The sequence below is a fragment of the Marmota monax genome, unplaced genomic scaffold (genome assembly GCF_021218885.2).
Source record: "Marmota monax isolate L192 unplaced genomic scaffold, Marmota_monax_Labrador192_F-V1.1 WCK01_AAM20220418_F8-fsc00070, whole genome shotgun sequence".
NCBI lineage: Eukaryota > Metazoa > Chordata > Mammalia > Rodentia > Sciuridae > Marmota > Marmota monax.
This window is the reverse complement of record NW_026692116.1, coordinates 9,117,591-9,139,080: the sequence shown is the minus strand read 5'-3', so window position 1 is coordinate 9,139,080 and position 21,490 is coordinate 9,117,591. Positions and strand designations below refer to the sequence as shown.

General features: G+C 36.1%; 1 protein-coding gene across 1 annotated transcript in view; it reads left to right on the top strand.

Annotated features, from left to right (window-relative positions):
* The window catches only part of Plppr5 (phospholipid phosphatase related 5), a 109,212-nt gene that overhangs the window by 80,985 nt on the left and 6,737 nt on the right, over positions 1-21,490 (top strand). The window contains exon 5 of the mRNA XM_046462652.2: positions 9,694-9,828. Coding sequence (XP_046318608.1) covers positions 9,694-9,828 — 135 coding nt within the window. The remainder of the gene's footprint in view (positions 1-9,693; positions 9,829-21,490) is intronic.

The following is a 21,490-nucleotide window of genomic DNA, read 5'->3' as shown; positions in this document are numbered from 1 at the left end:
TTGAATCTTTCTAGTGAGCAAATGTTTAAGCACAACTTATGCACCTGCATATTTATTAGGTTATTTCTTCTGGAATCTCTTGTGGTAAAATGGTGACCATAATCTCATCTCTATTCTACATCCTGTGCATGTGTGGGTTTTGTTTGTTTTTGTTTTTCTGTTTTTTGGTGATTTCACTCACTCTGAATCTCAAGGTCTGGGAGTCTTAGGACCATCCTCTGTTAAGAAAAAAAAAATCTGTGTTAAAATTAACCAAGCTTATTTGAGAAAAAAAAAAGAAGTACTAAAACTGGATAGCATCTCAGAACAAAGTTGGTTCAGAATGCCCCAACATACCATGGGTACAGGTTATATTTACACCCAGGGAACAGGAAGTGAACAGTGCCTTGGTCATGTTTTGGCAGTGTTCAGCCTCTGATTGGCTGGAGGTTCAGCTGTTGTGAATGGTTAGATTCCATTCCTTGGTACAGTCCTATAGATTACATTGCAATTTGTTTATATATCAAGATAGGCTACAGTTCACTAAATCCAGAGGCCACTTTGGGTCAAATTTTATCCAAGTACCGAAAAAGCCTTAAGCTGAATTTATCAATTTAACACCTTTCTCTTGCTCTTAGAGACATCCTGTGGCCTCCTGAAAAAGAGCCCACACTTGAGCCAAAACCTTTTCCTCGCTTTCATTCACCGCATTTTTAAACTAACGTTTCAAAGAAACAAACCAAACAAAAAAACCACCTTAAGCAAATCTTAAAGTATTCCCAGGCAAGGCAAAGAACACACCAACAGTCAAAATTTCAGAGCACAGGAACCAGATGTGACTGCTGTGCTTCAGCTTCTCAGGCCAGATCATCTTCTCCAGCATCTCATTAGCCTTCCTATTGACCTTACTGTGGCTGCTGCCATCTTCCCTCTAGTCTCTAGCAAACTTCCTAACACCTTGCAAAGTCAAAACAGGAACCCTGGCACCTTCCTAGCTACCTACCAGGTAGAGAACCCTGTGGTGAGGGTTGAGCTCTATAGTGGATCCTCCTTGTGTTCAAGACCTTTGTGTTGTACAGACTCAGAACATTCCAAGAGGGCTCATGGAACATTCCCCCATGCCCAGGAAAAGGACTTCATGAAAAAGTCATGCAAAATCAATACTTTCACCATATAATAACTACACATACATTTATGTGTTTATTCACAGTAGTTTGTGAGTGTGAGTGCCTACAGGTAACAACCACTGTGCCAAGAACTGGAGATACAAGGAAGTTCAAATAAACATGGCCTATCTCTAGTAGGAGTTAACAGTCTGGTTTAGGAGAAAGACAATAACAGTCCTATTATTCCCTTAAACATCTTCTCCCTTTCTTCCATCATAAAATAAACATTTACTGAGTCTCTGTTCTAATCCAGGCATTGTTCTTGGTGCAGGAAACAAATATCCAAAAAAATAAATCATCCATGTACTTAAATAGATAACAAGTCAAAAAAAAAAAAAGAAAAAGAAAAACAGGCAAAGAGTTTTGCAGAGGGTCAAAGGTAATGATATAAGTACCAGTACTCAGGAGATAAAGTTTGGGATGAAACATAAATCCAAAAAGGGAAGGTGGTATTTCAACTTGAAAAATTTTGGAATGAGAGTCAAAGAGCACAGTGCACAAAAGCAACATGAAATGCTTCAAAACATTGGCTGCATGGAGCCCAACTCTGCCCTAGACACAGGGTGCAGCTTGTTTCTGAAAGAGCATGACCTCCTAGAATGGTACCGGTCCTCCAGCACATGTAACAAGAGGCGGGGTGGAACAGGACACAGACAGTGTATCCTGAATGGCCTTGTATGTTACAAGAAAAATCTGGGCTTTTGCTTAAAAATGTGAGCGATTTAGGATCTACTGTCAGACTTTGAGTTAACTGAAACAAAAACACAGCATGATTGAAGCCCAGTTTCTTCATGAGCTTAATTTGTATCCTTAAGTAATTTTATTCTTTCTGAGCCTTAGTGTCTCCTTTCAATGAGGTGAATCAGAGCCTCCCTAAAGATCAGTCTTTGGATTTACAAAGATTAAATGAGATAGAATATGTTCAGTGAATGGCCACGTGAATGAATGACATAAGTTCCATACATGATAGTTTGTCTTCTCACATTTCCTTTCACCTTGTGATAAAATTTGTGCTATGAAAATATATTTACTGAAAAAGAAAACTCCAGGTGAGGATAGAGAAGAAAGTTTATGCAGACCCAGGAAAATAACATGGCAAAAGTTGGACCTCAATGGCACAGAGAGAGGAGAGCATCTCCAGGAGGGATCGGGGAGGTGGGATGTTTTGGAGCCTGAGGGAACACTGGAGTTGATATGGCCAAGGCACAGGGAGCAATCTGTGATGATTCCTGAGTTTCTCATTTGGGCAACTCAGTAGAACATTTATTTTGAGCAATGACTCCAGCTCTCGTTTGTAATATCCTGGGGAGCTTCCAGTTATCTTGCAGTGTGTGCAGGATTATAAAATGATTCCAAAACAAAATTAACATTAACCCGCTCCAAGCCTCTGACTCTTGGTTAAAAGAGCCCCCGCCCCCTCCAATCACCCAGACTCCATGTCTAGCATTTGCCTTGACTCATTCTCCTGGTTCTTCTCCCACAACCAGTGATTCATCTAGTTCAAGTTCCTTTCCACTACAAACAGTATTTCTTCCATATCTTATATCTTTGCCCTTTTAACCAGAACCTCTCAATCTAGAGATTATTGCTTCTCACCTCTGTTTTATCAGTAGGTTCCTAGCCGCCTCCTCCCTTCAGGCTTTCTGCCAGTACCACTCCCATTTTACTTCTGTAGACTTATAACAACTCACTGCCAATAACAAGACAAAAACAAAACCTCTTTCCTGCAGCATCAAATCCACACTTCCATCACCTGCTCTCTTCCTAGTGAAATTTATTATCCTCTATTTACTGAGTACAGAAAGCCTGCACCTTGAATCCAATCAGCTTCCTGCTTTCTCAGAAGCAAGCTTTGACCATCCTACGTATATGCCTTTGTGGGCAAAGCAAAGAGTTGTAAGTCAGAAAAACCTACATCTGAGTCCAGCCTTGGCCACTTGTTGTATGACCTTGTGCAAGTCATTGAGCCCCTGGTGACCTCTAAAACAGCAAGGTCTTCCCTGAACCATGTTTAAAACATGACTCCTCCCTTATTTTTGATAAAACAGTATTAATCAATTGACAATTATTATTCAACTAGCATTTTTTTTGTATGTTGCTAGACATAGGGATTCTACTCATTACCCTTGAAAAAAATGTTTGTTTGTTTTTTTTCCTACAGCACTCCAATTCTTATGTCACATCTAATGTTTTGTTTTGTTTTGTTTTGTTTTTGTTTTGCTACCAGTCACTGGAGAATGTAAGCTCCCCAGGGAGAAGTCTGTTTGCTTTGTTCATTGCATATCCTCCATGGCTAGAACAGGATTGGGTACCAAGGAGGTGCTCAGGAAACAGGTGATAGATGGATGAATGAGAAACTGTTTTATCTGCTTCTCAGGGCTCTTTTAAAGGTCAAGTGAAATCCTACATGTTGCAGGTGCAGCCCAGTGCCTGTTAACAGACCAAGTGCTGAGTGTCATGGTCCTCATCTTGGACAGCTATATTCAAGTCTTTTACATGCCTGAGATTTGGCTTAGGCAAGTCCCAATTTCTCTAGGCAATATTCCTGATTACTTGGTTTTCCCATTTTTTTCTTGATTTTTGCCATACTCTAAGTCTGTTTTACATCTTACAAGGAATTATGTTGCAATCTAAATTTGTTCCCATCTTATGTGCATTTTGCTTAAGAGTAATGAGTAGAATCCCATGTTTAGCAACATGCAAAGAAACTGTTAGTTGAATAATAGTTGTTGATTGATTAATATTATTTTATACAAATGCATGATTCAAAACACTTATGAAAATTATATATGTTTCAGTGTTAGTAAGAATAGTTCAGATTTATTGAGCACAACAATAGTATGTCATATTATCTTACATAATAATAAAAATAATAGTTATGTTTGTGATCTTTGCTACATTAGTTTCATTATACCTCACAATAACTCATTGAGATGTGGCTATTGTCCTCATTATGCAGATTAAAAAAAAACAAGCCTTAGTTATATTAAATATCCTGTACATGTTTTAAAAGTTAGAATATGAAAGTGTCCAGAATTAAGATTGAAGACTATTTGACCCCAAAGCCCAGGAACTTCATCTCAAGCAATAATGATATTTTGTTGCTATGGGAAGGGAAAAAATGAACACAAATAAATCATATCAATTTATTATCACTACTGGATGAAGAAAACAAATATATGTGTGTGTGTGTATATATATATATACACACACACACACACACACACACACATATATTCTTTATAGGAAAAGGTAGACTTATACATGTGGAAGTCACAAATACAAAAGTTGAATCTTTCAAAGGAAATTAAATTATATACACACATTGGAAAATTTGAGAGTATTTGGCCTGAATGTGGCTCATGCATTAATCTTTTCATTTACTGTAGCAGTGGAAATACAGCAGGAGATGAAAGCCAGTATCTCTGATTTGTGGAACATATATAGTCTTGGAACAGGCATATATTAATCAAAGTACTAGTCTAACTAATATATAATTTCTTACTGATGTAGATGCTCTGATAAAAAAAAAAGAAGCATGGTTTCACATGAGCACAAAGCAAAACAACAAACACACAAAACCAAAATAAGTTGTTCTAGTCAGAGATTCAGGAAAGACTTCTGTGAGTTAGAGATGCTAAAGGGATAGACCATGACTGAGTTAAAAATGGAATTCAAAGAAGGTAGAGCTGAGGAGTATTTCAAATAGAAGGAAGTGAAAAGGAGCAAAGGTGTTTGGAAAACCGAGAGAAGGAAGGTTGCAAAGTGGTTAGCATTTACATTTTAGGATAAATGGGAAGCTAAGCCAAAAGATTGTTCTAACTGGATGATATAATTCAATTTGCATTTGGAATCATCATTTTCACATCATTATACAAAATAGAAGATGACCAAGACTGGATTTAGGGGGATAATTTAGAAAACTTTGCAGGAATCTGGAAGAAGTGATGGTTGCTTAGTCTTTGGAGTTGTTGATGATAGACATAGACTCAAACAGATAGAAATAATCAACATGTTTAGAAAGTAAAATTGAGCATATTCAATAAGTGGTTGAGTATAGGAAGTGTAAAAGATAAATTTAAATTTTAAGCCTCCTGTAGCTGCACTGGGCTGGGAGAAGATATGTGTGGGGATGTTGCCTTTCCTGAGAGAGTCTAGGGGTAGGTCAGAAGATGGGTGAAGTTTGAACTTAGTCTTGAATATTTGTTGAATTTGTCACACCTTTGCCAAAAAAAAAAGAATTGGAGTTACTTTGGTGATCACTTTCTAATTGAGAAAATGGACCCAAAGAATGAAGAATGTCAGTTTTCAGTTTTGAACTCAGGATCAGCCAGATCTCTTGTTTTTTTTTTTTTTTTCTTTTTCTTATTATTTTTATGAACAGTAAATCAAGACTTGTGAATGTTAGCAGATAAGACTTATTAAATATTTCAATATGACTGTAAAGAAGATTTGGTAATTTCCTTTCTTAAAATTTAAATAACAAGAGTAAAGAAGAATAATTATTATGCTAATAGATAACATTTAATAAGTGTCTAATTCGTGTTATGTGCTTATGAATTTCATATATGAATTTTCAGCTGCTTCAGTGGTATTAACCTGTAATTTAATAAAAGCAGGTATAAACAGTAAATCTTTTCACTGAGTTTTCCAAACCTAAATAATATCAAAAACAATTATACTAATTTTAGAAGCCCAAATTAACTCTAGGTGAATTTCATCTCATGAGTTCCTTATGGCTTTGTACATAGTTATTTAATTTCATCAAATTTTTATTCAGAAGATTCATCTGCAGTTTTTTCCCATCTGCCCTGTTTTCCAATAATTTATAATACTAATAGAATGGGAAGAATGTCTGTCCCTGTATGTATGTATCATATGTATCATGAGATAGATATGAAATTGCTAATTTGTTTTGTTGTGATTGTTAGCTAAAATTCTTGATTATATCCTTTATATTCCAGAGCAGTGGTCAGCAAATTACAGCCGATAGACCAAATTTGACCTGCTGCCTATTTTTTTTTAAAGAAATTTTTTTGGAACACTAATAAGCCATTTATGAACTATCAGTGACTACTTTTGCATCAGAGTGGCAGAGTTTTAGTAGTTCCTACAGAAACTTTATCCCATATAATCAATGATTTTTATCACTTTCCCTCTCCAGATAAAATTTGCTAACTCTGTCTCCTGGGCAGTCAGTATCTATGAGTCTTTTTTGGGGTTGTGAAGCTAGAAACATCATTTGACAGTAGATTTATGAAGTACCCATCTTCAAGCCTTTACCATCCATTACTTTAAAGATCTTGGTGGCATTGGTAAAGCTGAGGTATCAAATTATCAGAATTTGATATTAGATATCAAATTATCAGGTTTTTAACCTGTAATTTTTCTAGGAAATGGAAGGATAAGAGATAAGTAAGAGTTTGCAAGGAAACTTATTTTTTCTGAAGGAAAATCTCATAGTATGTTATGATTTTTAAAGATTTGTAATTTGTATTTAAAAATTGAGAGTAACAAGTTGTAGTTGGCCATTGAAAATATTCAATAATAAATTCTACTAAAGAAAAGACATTGTGATGGAGCATTTGTGAAAATATGCAATGTTAATGTATTATTATAAAGTATTACTAAAAATGAATATTGGCTTATACCTATAAGACCTGCATTTTGACTTATAGAGTTCCATAAATCCAGAAAAACAAAGCCCAGTACATTACTCACTAGTTATTATAAATGAACAATAGCAAATAATTTTACTGTGTTGTTTAATTTACTACTTCTTAAGTATGATCCACTTCCATCCAGAAATTCTGGAACATGTTTAAAAATGCCAACTCCCAGGTGCCGCAGTCCGGCTGCAGCAAAATAACGGGGGGGGGGGGGGGGGGGGTGACGAATAACTTATGTATGTTGATACAGCAGGAGAGGGAGCCGTTTATTGCAGGACAGGAGCAGTATTTATACATTCCACACAGCTTATCTAATTAGCATAAACTAGATACATCAGTCAACCAATAAGGAATCTCTACACTTAATGGCTCGCTTTTGTTACTTCTCAAACCACTCCCTCTGGCATTTTGCCAGGCACCATCCAGACTTGTTTATGAACTCTAACATTCCCCTGGCTAAATGCCAGGTGTTATTTTGACTTGTTTACAGACTCTAACATTTCCCCCTTTTGTTTAATTTAAATAACAACCATAGTGGTTTTTACACAAACACCATAAATAATCTGCTACAAGCAGAAGGGGAGGATACAAAATGTCACAATACCAGGCCAATTGATGGCTCCATGCAAGAAGCCCTTGGAAAAATTATACCAGCAATGACACCGTTAGCAAAGATACCGAGTTACAATTTGTTGTAGATTACAGTTTGTTGTCTCAGTCCAGATAAAGCAGTGTCTCAATAGATTAACTCACAGTCCAGGTAAATCACAGTCCAGGTAAGTTCTGCAGGCAGCTAGCTTAAATCACAGTCCAGGTAAGTTCTGCAGGTAGCTAGCCTAAGCTGTAGTAGCAGAAACAGCAACAGCTCCAAAGTCTCCTCCGTTTTTCAGCCGAAGTCTCCTCCGGTTTTCAGCAACACTGGAAATTCTTCCACTTTCGTTTTCACCGGCACTGGGACAAAGGCAGGAACTCCGGATGGCTAAAGAAAATCCTGTAGTATTCCACTAAGAAAACAACCTTCTGAACAATTTAGTACATTATCTCAAGGTTTTTTACATTTAAATAAGCCTTAATGGTGCTCATTACTCATTAGCTTCCAGGTGTGGGAGAACCATTGTAGCTTAGTTATTGGCATTGAAAATGACCAAACATCAGGGACACCAGTAGTGTCTTCTGAGGCTGTAGCGTCCCGGGTAGCCCCAGATGGCCCTGGGGAGAGTCCCGGTCTCAAACTGCTACTGGGCACAGGGAGCAAGAGCCTGCGAGACTGTGCCTCCAGGTCAGGTCTAGATTTGGGCTCGCGGCAGTGGAAGAGCTAGCTCCCCGGCCAGGAGGCGGGGAAGGGCCAGTCGCCGCCGCCTCTTGGAAAATCCTTGCTGCGCTGTGACCGGCTTGCACACTCGGCAGCCGCCTCTCCGCTTCACGCACCCTCCGGTAACGAAAAGTATTTAGTAATAGCCTTTTGCTGCAACTTTTTTCCTGATAATCCTTCTTCTTCTGAACTTTCTTTTTCTTTCTGACTAGAGTTCCTGGGCTCTTATCAACACATGCCCTAACTATTCTTGGTTCCACTGGGGTGCCTTCTTCCCTTAGTAATTTATTTCTCACCCCTTCCATATTTTCATCATAAAGACAATACAATACACTGAGACAAAACAAGACACAAACATACTGTATCAATCTTCTCCATTTTCTCAAAATGGCCATTTTTCCTCTCGCCCTATCTGCCTAGGGACGAGCAGATTGCTCCCGTCCTATCTATGGACGGGCAGCTTTTTTCGTCACTTACCCCCGAGTGTCCCGGGGCTCCCCGTAACGGGCCACCATCTGCCGCAGTCCGGCTGCAGCAAAATAACCGGGGGGGTGACGAATAACTTGTGTATGTTGATACAGCAGGAGAGGGAGCCGTTTATTGCAGGACAGGAGCAGTATTTATACATTCCACACAGCTTATCTAATTAGCATAAACTAGATACATCAGTCAACCAATAAGGAATCTCTACACTTAATGGCTCGCTTTTGTTACTTCTCAAACCACTCCCTCTGGCATTTTGCCAGGCACCATCCAGACTTGTTTATGAACTCTAACATTCCCCTGGCTAAATGCCAGGTGTTATTTTGACTTGTTTACAGACTCTAACACCCAGGCCTCATTCTTCACCCATATTCTACTTCAGAAATTTTAGGGGCAGGCTTAGGAATGTGCATTTTTAACAGTGCCAGAACTTTATTTTTAGGCATACAAAAATATGAGAACCTTTGGTTTAGTTCAAATTCTTTTATCTCTGGGATCTAATCAATTGAAACCAAGGTCAATTTCCTTTATGTAAAGGGTCTTCTATTTCATTAGTAGCCCCGGTATTCTATTGTTGAAATACCAAGTACATATGCAACAAAAATAATAGACAATAAATGAGATTAATTAAAAGGATGTTACTAAATTAGATAGTGCCAATTGTAGAAGGTTTATTATGAATGCAATAATCTTGAAGCAATGGAAAATAATTAGCATTTAAATTAAGTTGTAGGTTAGCCACATTAGGGAAAGGTTAGCTTGCTATGAATTTTTATAAGGTTATGGTGTTATTTTTGGATTGATTTGAGCATTAAGTATACTTTAATGAAAAATTTGGAATAATAAATTTTCATTATTAATTGAGCTACATATTAAATGGTGAATTTCTCGAACCTATCTGCATCAAAGTAGTTGTTAAAATATATATGAGATAAATATGGGTGTAAAGTTTTATGCATGTAATATTTAAGTTATTTTAATTCTTTATTACTATATTTGGATCTATTAAAGTGTTCAAAAAGGCAACAGTCATATGATATATAGTTTCACTATCTATAGTAACTATAACTGTTTGAAATTTTAGGTCGTGTGTGTGGTAAACAATTTCAAAGGAAGACAACCAGAAAATGAGCATATACACATGGATAATCTGGCCCAGATGCCAATGATCAGCATTCCTCGAGTAGAAAGTCCTTTGGAAAAGGTACCATCTGTACAGGTAATTCACAATTTAAATTCTAAAATGTAATTGTTATCTACAGCAAATTAACAATTATTCCTGTGTATGTATCTGGAAAGTGCCTGCACAGTTATTGTTAATTTACTTAACCTCAAAGTCTAATGGTTTAGCAAGAATTTAGCCATTGAAAAGATCATCTTAAAAAATGCATATTGTATTTAAAGTGTCTCTGTATCCCTCATGCTAAAAGCTGAGAACCTATAGATGGAATCTGTTAAGTATTCTGCTACAGTTTCTATATAAGGAATGCTGTGCACTGGTCTCACACATAGACAAAGTAGTAAGATGCTTTTACTTGGGAATATATGCATTTTTCATCAAATAGATTCCATTTCTTTCATATTCCGTTTCTATGAGAAAGTGCTGTGTTCAATTCCTGGCACATAATCAGGTCTTAATAAATATGTGTTGAATCTCATTCTCAAAGTTCTGGCAGCAGGAAAATACTAGTCGTGCTTTCCTGAAAGGAGGCAGTGAAGGCAGGCTGGGCTGAATACAGCCAGACTACGAAGAACATTGAACAGCAGATCAAGACCTCAGCAGGCCTGGCAGCAAGCACAGAAATCAAGTTCTTAAGACAAGCTGCTCTTGAGATTCTTGTGATGAACCGGATAGGATGATATTTCCTAAATGTTGACGCAGTTGTATGCATTTGTAACTAGCTGATTGCTCGGAGAGTTACTAGTGTCTTCTGAATCAGCCTGATCCACTTTCACATTTTTGTCAGTATCTTAGAAAAATTTACTCACGTGCTAATCAGGAGTGGAGATGGTGAGAATCTGTGAGTGATAATTGGGTGAAAGAATAAAATGTCTTAAGAAACTGTAAGAAGAGACAATAATCTAGATAGAAATAAAATGTTTTATATTTGAATTTGAAAATTGTGTAGGGTAGGGAGCATTTAGGTTAAATGCACAAATGAAAAAAGCTCAGTGGGACCTCAAGTTGGCATGTGCCAACAGCATGATACCCCTGTCAAAATAATTCATAGGATCTTTAAGTCTCACTTAAGGAAAATGAATCCCTGACTGAGCAGACTGATGATTTGCTGTGCTCATCCTGGTCAGGATAACATGGAATATCGTGCAATGCTCTTGGCAACACAGTTCAATGGTGGAGACCAACAAAATAGAATATTCAGTATTCCAAAAATAAACATTAAATGAGTTAGTGAATATGTCCAGGATGCTGAGTGGACTCAAAGTCATGGACAATGAGAGATTATTGGAGCAAAGATGATCAGAGACAAAGAAAACTCATGAAAGAAGCAATAATTTCCCATGAGTGTCTAATAAATGGTAGATGTATGAGATTGGTTCTGTAGGACCTCAGAGATCACAAGTAGGGTGAACACAAGGAATAGAAGTAGGAAAATAAACGATGACCAGAGAGAGGAAATCCTTTCTGAAAATGGAATGACTGCATTAGGAGAGGTTATTTCTTTTTACTATAAGGATTCCAGAATAGCTAAATAATCACTTACCTACAATACTTTGGAGGGAATTAAGTATTTAGATGTTAGAGATCCTAAATACTAATATTAATATCAGCTACCATTTAATAATCCTTAGTATGCATCAAGTTTTGTACTAATGGTTTTTATAAATTCTATAAAACACTTCGCTTTACAACTATATTTAGTCCCCACAACAATTTTTAAACTGGGTCTTTTTATAGTGGCAGAGACTGCCAGGAGTCTACTGATATTCATTCTCCCCATCTTCCTTCAAATTTTTGCTATATCCATGGCTGCCCAGTTTTAGTCTGTACTTTTCAGCTTCTCTTGCAGTTAGTTGAATGTGACCAAGTTTAGAGCAATGAAATATGAGTAAAGGAATAAGTGCAACCTCTAGCATATCTCTTCAAAGACTCTTGCTCTGGGCATTCTCTACCCCTTATCATCAAATGGAAAATATAGACTGGAGAAATCTTGGAAACAGGTCTGTAAAATGACTGATCAACCTTGCCAATCTGTGTCCCTGGATGACCTCCTGGAGCAGAGCCCACATAACCATTGCACTCTAGATGGTTCCAAAAAGGAAATGAACAGCTTTCTCTCTGAGTCATTGGATTGTTTTAATTTCTGTTCTTTAGGGGTTTAGCTGATGTTTTATTATAATAAATTTCCGATGTTTATCCACAAAAGTCCACATCATTGATAAGCCACAGAGAAACATTATACAGTATAATGTTTTGAGATACATACTTATATAAATAAGTACACATTTTAAAAACTGAATTATATCTACAAATTAGATTTTGTGTAACTTAATAAATAAGCATAGGAAACAATGGAATTGAGAAAAAGATCTTAAACACATTTTAAAGAAAATGGTCAGGGTAACAATCAGAGTCTTTTCACTTTGTATACCTCCGAAATCACCATAGGTAATCATCACAGACTTCTGCTGTTGAACATATTTGTTTGCATGGGAGTTCTTTAGTAGTTCCCTAGCATTGCAAATATTCTTATGTACTACTATGTCATTCTCTATATTAAAGGATTGAAAATTCCTATTGTTGATTTTATGTGGATTCATTGTTATTTAGAGTGCCTTTAAAAAATATAAAATGATAAAAGCAAAAATATTATATTAGACTCTGAATTGCCAGAGAGAATGTTTATTAACGTCTTTCTATCATTATTGTATTTGTTTGTTGTCCATATCAAATCCGTGTACTTTTCTTTAGTTTGTGGTTGGGGAATAAAGATGGTTTGAAGCTGATTCAGTTCTCCCCTCACTCACTGGAGTGTCTGTACATGATGCTGGCTCTGCTCTTTTTTTTTTTTTTTTTTCCCTGGTCCCAGGCAGAATACTTCCTGCATAGGGCCTGGTTTATTCTTTTACTACATAGACATGTAAACAGAGGAAGATGGGATGTACTAGGAATATATCTCAGACTCTCCTTTGAAACTGTTAAAAGGACGTGCATTTATGCTTATCAGCCAGAATGAAAGCAAGACCATCACTGTGGCTGCGCTTTATTTTTGTGATGAGGAATAAATGAAGTAAACATATTGCTTTTTACTTTTGTTCACATTGGCAAAAAAATGCAAAATTCTTCCAGTAATTGATTTTAATAATTGATATTTATATAGTGAGAAATATCACTATATAAATATCATTTGTTCATTTGTTACTATACAAATATACAAATAATTGATATTTGTATAGTGTATATATTAGTTTCTTAAAGCTGGCCCTCTGAGGAGATAGGGACCCTGTGTTAAAGTTTGGCCTGCAGACATGTCCAGTAGGCTTAGCGTTATTACACCAAACTGTCATTTTCTTGTTGTCACTTTCATGTGGGAAAAGCACAGGGTTTCTTCCAGAAGTTATGTACTTATATAACCTCTTATGTTCAGAGTGCATGTTTGATAAACTATAAGCTACAGAGTAATTATAGCATGCAAGCGTGCTTTATTTTTATGCCAGCAATTTATCCCTTAATTATAGGGAGTTTGTCATATGGTTAATTACCATAGTTTATGAGAAAAACTCATGATTTTTCTGAATACTAAGTAAATCTGAACATTCATTACATTTGGTTTTATGAAAAGAATTAGTCATCTGTGGAAACTGGCCCATCATATTCCAATGTCCACTAAGTATTCAAGTTACCAATAACTCATTACAGCTCTTACTCATATCAGATCAGGAGAAGTCTAATTGTACATCAGCAGTGAATTGTTAAATCAATGGTGCCACATTCCTACAATGGGATCCAGTATGTTATAGTATGGTACTTCTGCTTATAAATCCTGGAGGTAGACTGCTTGGGATTTTGGGCAATTTTGAACTCAGGCAAATCTCTTAAATACCCAGGGACTCAGTTTTCTCTTTCATAGATTGGTCATTATAGTAAAATACTTAGAACAGCATCTGGAACACATGTGTTGAGGTGCTAGGGATGTACCAAGAATATATCATCAAAATGATGATATAAAACTACTTTGTCCAGCTCCTCTACTCAGAATCTTTGTGGAGGATTTCCTAAAAGATCATCAATGAGTCCTTTCTCCCTTGTTTTAGGAAAATAAACTGAGCTAAGTCTATCCTGCTTCAAGCATAAATAATCAAGACAAGAACTTAAATCCCTTAAAATGATTTTTGTGACACAGAAGAAAGATAAAACACATCTTTAAAAAATGTTTAATAATATGAATTTTAATTACATTTATTATAGATAGCATCTTCTTTCCAGCCAAGGAAATTAAAGGAAACATGAAATGAGAGGGAAAAGATAACTGTACAAGTAGAAATTAATGTAAGAAAAAAAATAATGCCCTGCAAGGATTTAAACCAATACTAGAAACCTTGAGGAAGAAAATTCACACTGGAGAAACTCAAAGCACATACATTAAAAGCAAGTTTTGCAATAGAAGAACAGGAGAATAAAAGTGATCTCAGAAAAGATAATAGATTCAGAAAAGATAATAGATTCAGAAAAGATAGTAGATATAGAACATACCACAGAAAAATAACATGGGTCATTGTATGTCCTAAAGAAGAGAATAAATGGAGCAGCAATAGTATTCAGATACAAGGTAAAGTTGAAATACATATCAGAAATTAGATATTTCTCACTGAAGTTCTTAGCTACCAAATCTGAAGAATCTTCTAAATACTGAGGGATAGCATTGTTCTCAATTATTAAGTACTTCCTTCTTTGGGTAAACATCCTTCCTTCAATGGTTATTTGGGCTTGACCAATGACATGTGCATAGAACTTATAGGACGCATATCAGCCAGAGACTCAGAGGGTCATCAGAGGCATTGATCCCGTGCCTTCCTCCAGGAGAAGCTCCTTTCTAGATCAGGACTGCTCCCTCAGCCTCAACCCCAGAATGGGAAGACAGCAGAAGCCAACCAGCATCTAACCTGCAACCTCAACAAATAATAGAACCTGGCTGCCAAACTGTGGTACCAGAAATAAATATTTGTTGGGAGCTTCTGAGTTTTTGAGGTTGTCATAATGTGTACTTAGTGAAATATGCAAACACTAAATTAGAGAAAGTTAGTTACTTCCCAAGAATAAGAGCAGGCTGGGTCAGACTTCTCCCTCCACATTAGACATATAATCAATGGAGTAATGTCTTCAAGGTTTTCAAGGAGTAAGTTTGTGATATAAGAGTTCTGTTCCCACTCAAAAGGTCATGTAAGGGTTAACATAACCATAAAATATCAGCTTTGTCAGAATTTGCAAATCATGCTTCTCATTAAAAGTTACCAGAAAATGTTTGCCAACTGAGTAATACACCACTGTCCAGAGCTTTTAATTTAGGAAAGTCATTAGATGAATGGGTTGGGAGAAAGAGTGAAAGCTATTTACATGTAGAATTAAATGGAATTAACTATGGCAAAACATAGAAATAGAAATATTGCAAAATCATAAAATTTATTTAAAGACAAGATTTATAGCAAAAGAAATAATGAAAAATGAAACAGAAACCCTAGATAGTACCATAAAAGTATGAAATCTGAGCATTTCCAGGTTTTATAAGGAGGTACTATTCTTTAGTGCTTCATTCTTGGCTTTGCTAACCAGAAAAAAAGTTCAAGTGTTTTGAAAAACAGAAGTTACCAAGAGTATTTTAAAAACAGTTTTTAAAAGCCTGATGAAAAAGTGTAAAATATAAATAATGTATAGATCAAAAGTTCGATGTCTTTAGTATATAAAACATGCTACTTGAAAAAATGGGTAAAGTTCATGAATAGGCAGATCATTGGGGGTCAAATACATGGAAAAGCATTCTGTGATTGTGGATGAAAATTTGTGAAGGGTTTCTTATGTGACATTAAACAGTCGAGTCTTAATGAATCTCCATTGTTCATTAAGGAAGAACCTTCCCCACCTGAAAAAGCTTGCTTATTTCTCCTCTGTGGTATTTTTCTGTTCTCTCATCAGAGATTTCTCTTCTTCACAACTCTAATGGGTAAGGTGTACATTGGTATTCCTTCTCAGTGAGCCTCTTGGGTCACGCTGCATTCATTCCAGTGGCAAAGCAGTGAGCTCTTTGTTGTCAACCATTGAAACTTTACCACTCTCTTGCCCCTACTTGCTGTCATTCTGAAGCCTGATGCTGATGCTCAGGTTGGCACAGGTAAATACATGGAAAATGATGTATGCATGATGGATCTTAACTGATTCCCCATGGAAAATAAAAGGAAAGAGGCATTTTATCTGACAAGGGAAGAGAAATATTTAAAATTTAATAGATAAGATTTGAAAGAAAATGGAATATTTCCAATAGAACTAAGAGAAATTAATATCCACATTATTTTATTAAGGCAGTTATCACAGGCCACTATAGGCACACATGGCTGATATGGAATAATTTTGAAAGGTAAAGTGAATAGACTCAAGGATAAAAAGTGCTTTTTTGGGAAAATATATTTTTCATCTAAACCCAAGCATTGTGTTCTCTTTGATTGATGTGATATTAATCAGTTGAATCAAAGAGGATTTTCTCTTGCCAACAAGAAACAGAAGGTAATGTCAGAAATAGTTTACAATAGAAGAGTTTGCATATACCTAGGTTAAAGGGCTTTTCACTAGCCAATGAAGCTCATGATGTGAAAGCATACCCTACTTAACTGAAGCATTAACTAAATGAAAGTGATAGGCAGTAATGACAATTCCAAAAATCTAGAAATATCATAATGAGTATGTACTATTACAGATGGAAATTACCATATTTAATTCCCATGGCAACGGCAAAGTCAAATTATATGGATAGCAAAATTCTAAGAGAACTCACAATGACCCAGGCAACCATATGCATTGACCTTTACATGTTCTCCTTTGCAGATTATTGGATTTCAGGAATCCAAGGGAAGCAAGGGTTGAAATTTAGTCAGGGAAGGGGGTAGAAGGAGAGCTAGGTTTTAGCAGCTGGAAATCCTTGGTTTGAAACCCAATTCTTCTATGTAATAAGTAGGTGGAGTTAGACACCTTCCTTCTTGCAAAAATTAGGAATTCTCTCTTACTTCAGACAAGGATACCTCTATGAATGTATTTCATAGATTTAAAAGTTTATGCAATGTCTACCTCATGCATGAGCACATGTGGCCAAAAATACGACGGTATTAAATATTGCATACATTAGGGCCCTAGCAACAGCAAAACAATATTGTGATTTCTTGTCAAGACAAATATGACTATACGTTACCATGTACCCTGTGATAAATTTCTTTGAGGCTTCAGAATGCTCTGCATGAATAACTCTGGCAATCTATTTAAGATTCAGTTGCTTTCCTATGATACAAATCTTTGTTTTACAGGGCTGCTGGACTGTAATATAAATGTTATACAGGACCATATCAAAAACAACTTTATTAGTAATTAGTTATTGGAATATTTAGTGGAACTAAACATAGTCATATTTTAGGCATTTTCCCTTAATCTAAGCTCTGAGCATTTATGCCAAATATTTGAAGTAAATCAACATTTATGTGCCATACTCTGTTCTCACTTGTTAAATTTAATTTTGCTTTAAAACAGTGCATTGAAAATGGAAGCTTAAAGATTTCAACAAGCATTTAACATTTTTTTAGGTTAAAAAGAGTAGCACATTTAGTTACTCCTTTGCCATATGTCATTTTTCCAGTTTGTGCATCCATATATTTAGTATTTAGTTTTTCACACTATTTATGAATCAGAATGTACCACACGAAGAATAAAAGCCAGATTTTTTTCCAGTTATCCAACAGTCCTTTTATAAATGCATATTTCAGCAATTTACTTTGGAATATAGACAACAAGCATTCTCATCTCATTTGTGTGAATAAATAGAGTTGATGTCTGCATCTTAAAGTGACATGATTCAGCCATTAGTTAAGGAGAGAATAAACAATGATGGATTAAAAAATCATTCCTAATGCCTACATAATTAGCTGTGCACAGGAAACTGCTCCTGGCTGCTCATCCCCTCTTCCCTCAAATCTGCTTTTTTGGGATGCACTATCCTAGAAGCACTAAGAGTCCTTGGAATCAATCAGAGGCACCATGATACCATGAAAACTTTCTGCAGTGAAACTGTAAAATGTTAACCAAAACTAGGAAAATAAACTAAACAATGACATGTCTTATGAAAGAACCAACCATTGTTTTTTGTGTGGTTCTTAAAGAAGGAATCAAAGAGTAAACAATTCAAGTCAATGTTTAAAATTTGAATATTCAGGGTTGAGTGTATAGTTCAGTGGTACAGTGCTTGCTCAGCATACTCCAACTCTTGGTTCAATCCCCAGCACCACAAAAAATAAAATAAAATATAAAATTCAATAAACAAAACAAAAAATTAATGGGAAGTACCTGTATCTCACCAGAGTAATCACTGGAAATATTTTCTTAATGTAGCTTTCAAGAACCTGTGAGTTGGGGGGCTGGAGGAGGTTGTGCACAACCAGCAGCGATTCCGTGTATGATCCCTTTCATAGCCTGCTTTTACTCACTTAAAAATACACCATAGTATAGATCAGTAAATACAATAATCGGATATCAAGCATAACAGTAAAAGCTAATCTTCAATTAGAGTTTAATGTGAGTCTCAAATTACAGCGAACCTCACACGTAAAATATTTTGAGTTTTTATAGATATCATATGAGTGCTTCTTTCTCCCACATTACAAAGAAAGTGACTAAAAAGGGGTAAGTAACATGCCCAAGGTCACACAGCTGACGTGGCCTGTGTTTTAAATCAAGAATACAAATCTGTATTTTTCATTTTCATGGAAATATATTGCATCTTTGTCATTTTGGATACCAAACTCATAATCATATGCCACACAATAATACGTTGAAAAAGATTATAAACCATATCAAATTATATAACCATTACTTTTGATAGGCATAAGAGATTGCTTCTACTTCCAATTTTCCACAATCATATACAAATACTAAGGTAAACAGCCATAATACATTTATATTTGTAAATCAAATAATAACAAGATAAATTTATAAGAGGAAATTCTAAAACAAAGAGAATGAATACTATTCAGACTTTTGGTTTAATGCAAATGTCCTCGCCAACAATGGAGACTATTGTTCATAATCTTCACCCGTGTTAGAGATCACTTATTTTTAAGTGAGGTATCTCATTTTGATCAATGTTGTTTGAATATTTTCTAGTAAATTTATTTTATATATATTTTTTTTAACAATCAGGTGTTAAAACAACAATTCAATAACTGACACACTAAATTATGGACACTACTGGGCCTTTACATTTAGTTTATGACTGGCCATCCTAATGTTTTAAAGTTTGGGCACACTGAGCACAATTTATTCCCTAAGTTTCATTTTAAAAACTGTGCACTCAATGAGTTCTGATAGACACATACCATCATGTAATCATCACCATTACCAAGTTATAGAACATTTCTGTCACCCCAAAATGTTTCTTCCCCTTTTGCCACCAGCTACCTCCTTCAACCCCCACTCCCTAGCAACCTGTGATCTATTTTCAGTTCTTTCAGCTTTGCTGGTCCCAGGTTGTCATATACATGGACTGATACAGCACGTGGCCTTTTGAGTCTGATTTGTCCTGCATGCATCAACAGGCCTCCCCCACCTTCCTTCCTATTATTGAATAGGATTCTGTCCTGTGAAGGTACCACAGCTTGTTTACCCATTAACCAATTGAAGGACATTTGGGGCAATAATGAAGAATGCTGATAAGCACACATGTACAGGTTTTTGTATGAATCTGTATTTTTTTTTTCTTTTGTATATATACCTAAGAGTAGAGGGTATATGGCACTGGGAGATTATATGGTTTGTATGGTAAATGTATATTTACCTTTAAAAAAGATTTTATAGATTATCTTAGTTCAGAGCCCTCGTGGTTTGGAATGGCTCTGAAATGTATCTTGATTTGGCTTGTCTAATTTTTTACAACTGGTGTTTCTTCGTGAAAATAGGCAAATTTTAAATGAGGAATTTTAATCAGGTCCTGATCATGCAAGAATTCATTATGCAGTTTGTCCATTAGCCACTTCTCCAGTTCTTCTCTGTCATATAACATTGGCCTGCTTATTTAAGAAATCTAAACTATCTCCAAAAGTCAAAATGAAATAAAATAAATAAGAATCCAGTTACTTAAAATACTAGTGTAAAAGAAGGCCTATAGGCTATTTATGAATGAATTACCTTATCATCAGTTATTACATACAGCAAAATTTTGTATGTAGTCAGTTTTGTAATTAATGAAACAAACATCAAATAAGAAACACTGAGATATATTTTCCAGAACTCATCAGCTTACAGTGTAGAAGGGAGAAAGACCATTTTGTAGGCACATACAGAAGACTGTGATGATGGATATGCTAAAGAAGCTACTACAGGGGACTTAACTAAATTTAGAATGCTTGCAACATTAACTAAAGGGAGACCTCAAGGATCATTATGCGAAAGAGGAGGGGAAAGAAGAATGTTCCAGATAGACAAACCAACTCATGCAAAGGTTGTGTTTGGCAGGATACTGATGAGTTTTCAGATGATCAAGCATAGGGTCCAGAATGAATGAGAAAGAAATGGAATTCATAGGAGCAAGAGAGACTGAAGCAGATGGATAAATTAGCAGTCAGGAAATATCCACATGGCTCAGGAAACTTCATAGTGTGAGGCAGACCGGACAGGAGATAAATTGGAATTTTTTACTCCTAACATGCTTGATTATTGAGAATATAGCTAGGACTATTAGATAAAAAGGGGCCATGGGACCTAAGATACTTAGATAAGAAACTCAGAATGCAGAGTACATGGATTCCCACATCCATCAGGTACCATAAACACATGAGCATTAGTGGACTTCCATGAAATGTCTTGTCAGTGCATTTGGAAAACGTGGAGTTGAAATAAAGCAGCCCTTCACAACCTAGAGGTGTTGTGAGGCTCTGGGCAAGGCATCTGATGTGCAACTGATCTGCAGTATTTTGAACACGAGGGACTTCTTTTTATAATCATTCACTATTGCTGCTTTTTTTTAAAGGCAGTACTCTTTTACAGTGATTACATTTTAAAAAAGAACTAATTTCATATGCCTGGCAATGCCTACTTCACTAACCAATCACTGTACTATACCTTCAGGCAGTGGTACTCAGACTCATGTAAAAGAAGGGGATTCCATTGCTTATAAGCACTTGCAAATATGGTAAACTTTGAGGATGCAAGCCCAAAGAATCTGATCCAGTGTGCCCTTATTTGGGTCTGGGGATCTGAAATGTATCAGGCAACTCAGGTGAGTTGGATGTGGGGCAAGACATGGCCTGGATCTAGCTGGGCCAGCAGAGCCTCTAATGTAGTGGTTCTCAATGCTGGCTGCACATTCGAATCATCCAGAGAGCCTTTAAAATTTCCAGCTATCATGCCATGCCTCAGACCAATTAAATCCAGGTCTCAGGAGTTGCATCAGTATTTTCTTAAAGCTCCTAACATGAAACCGTGAATGAGAACCAGTGTCCCTAAAGATTTGGTGTAGAAAGCTGTTTACTTCTTTGGCATCTCAGGACTTGAAAATACTTTATAAGATCTGTAGCTAATGCTCCAGTAAAAACTGGGCTTGCCTTTGGCTTAATTAGCTTATCAGAGAAAGCCGCCTAGAGAGTTCCTCCTTCTTTGGGGAGAAACGATTCTCTCA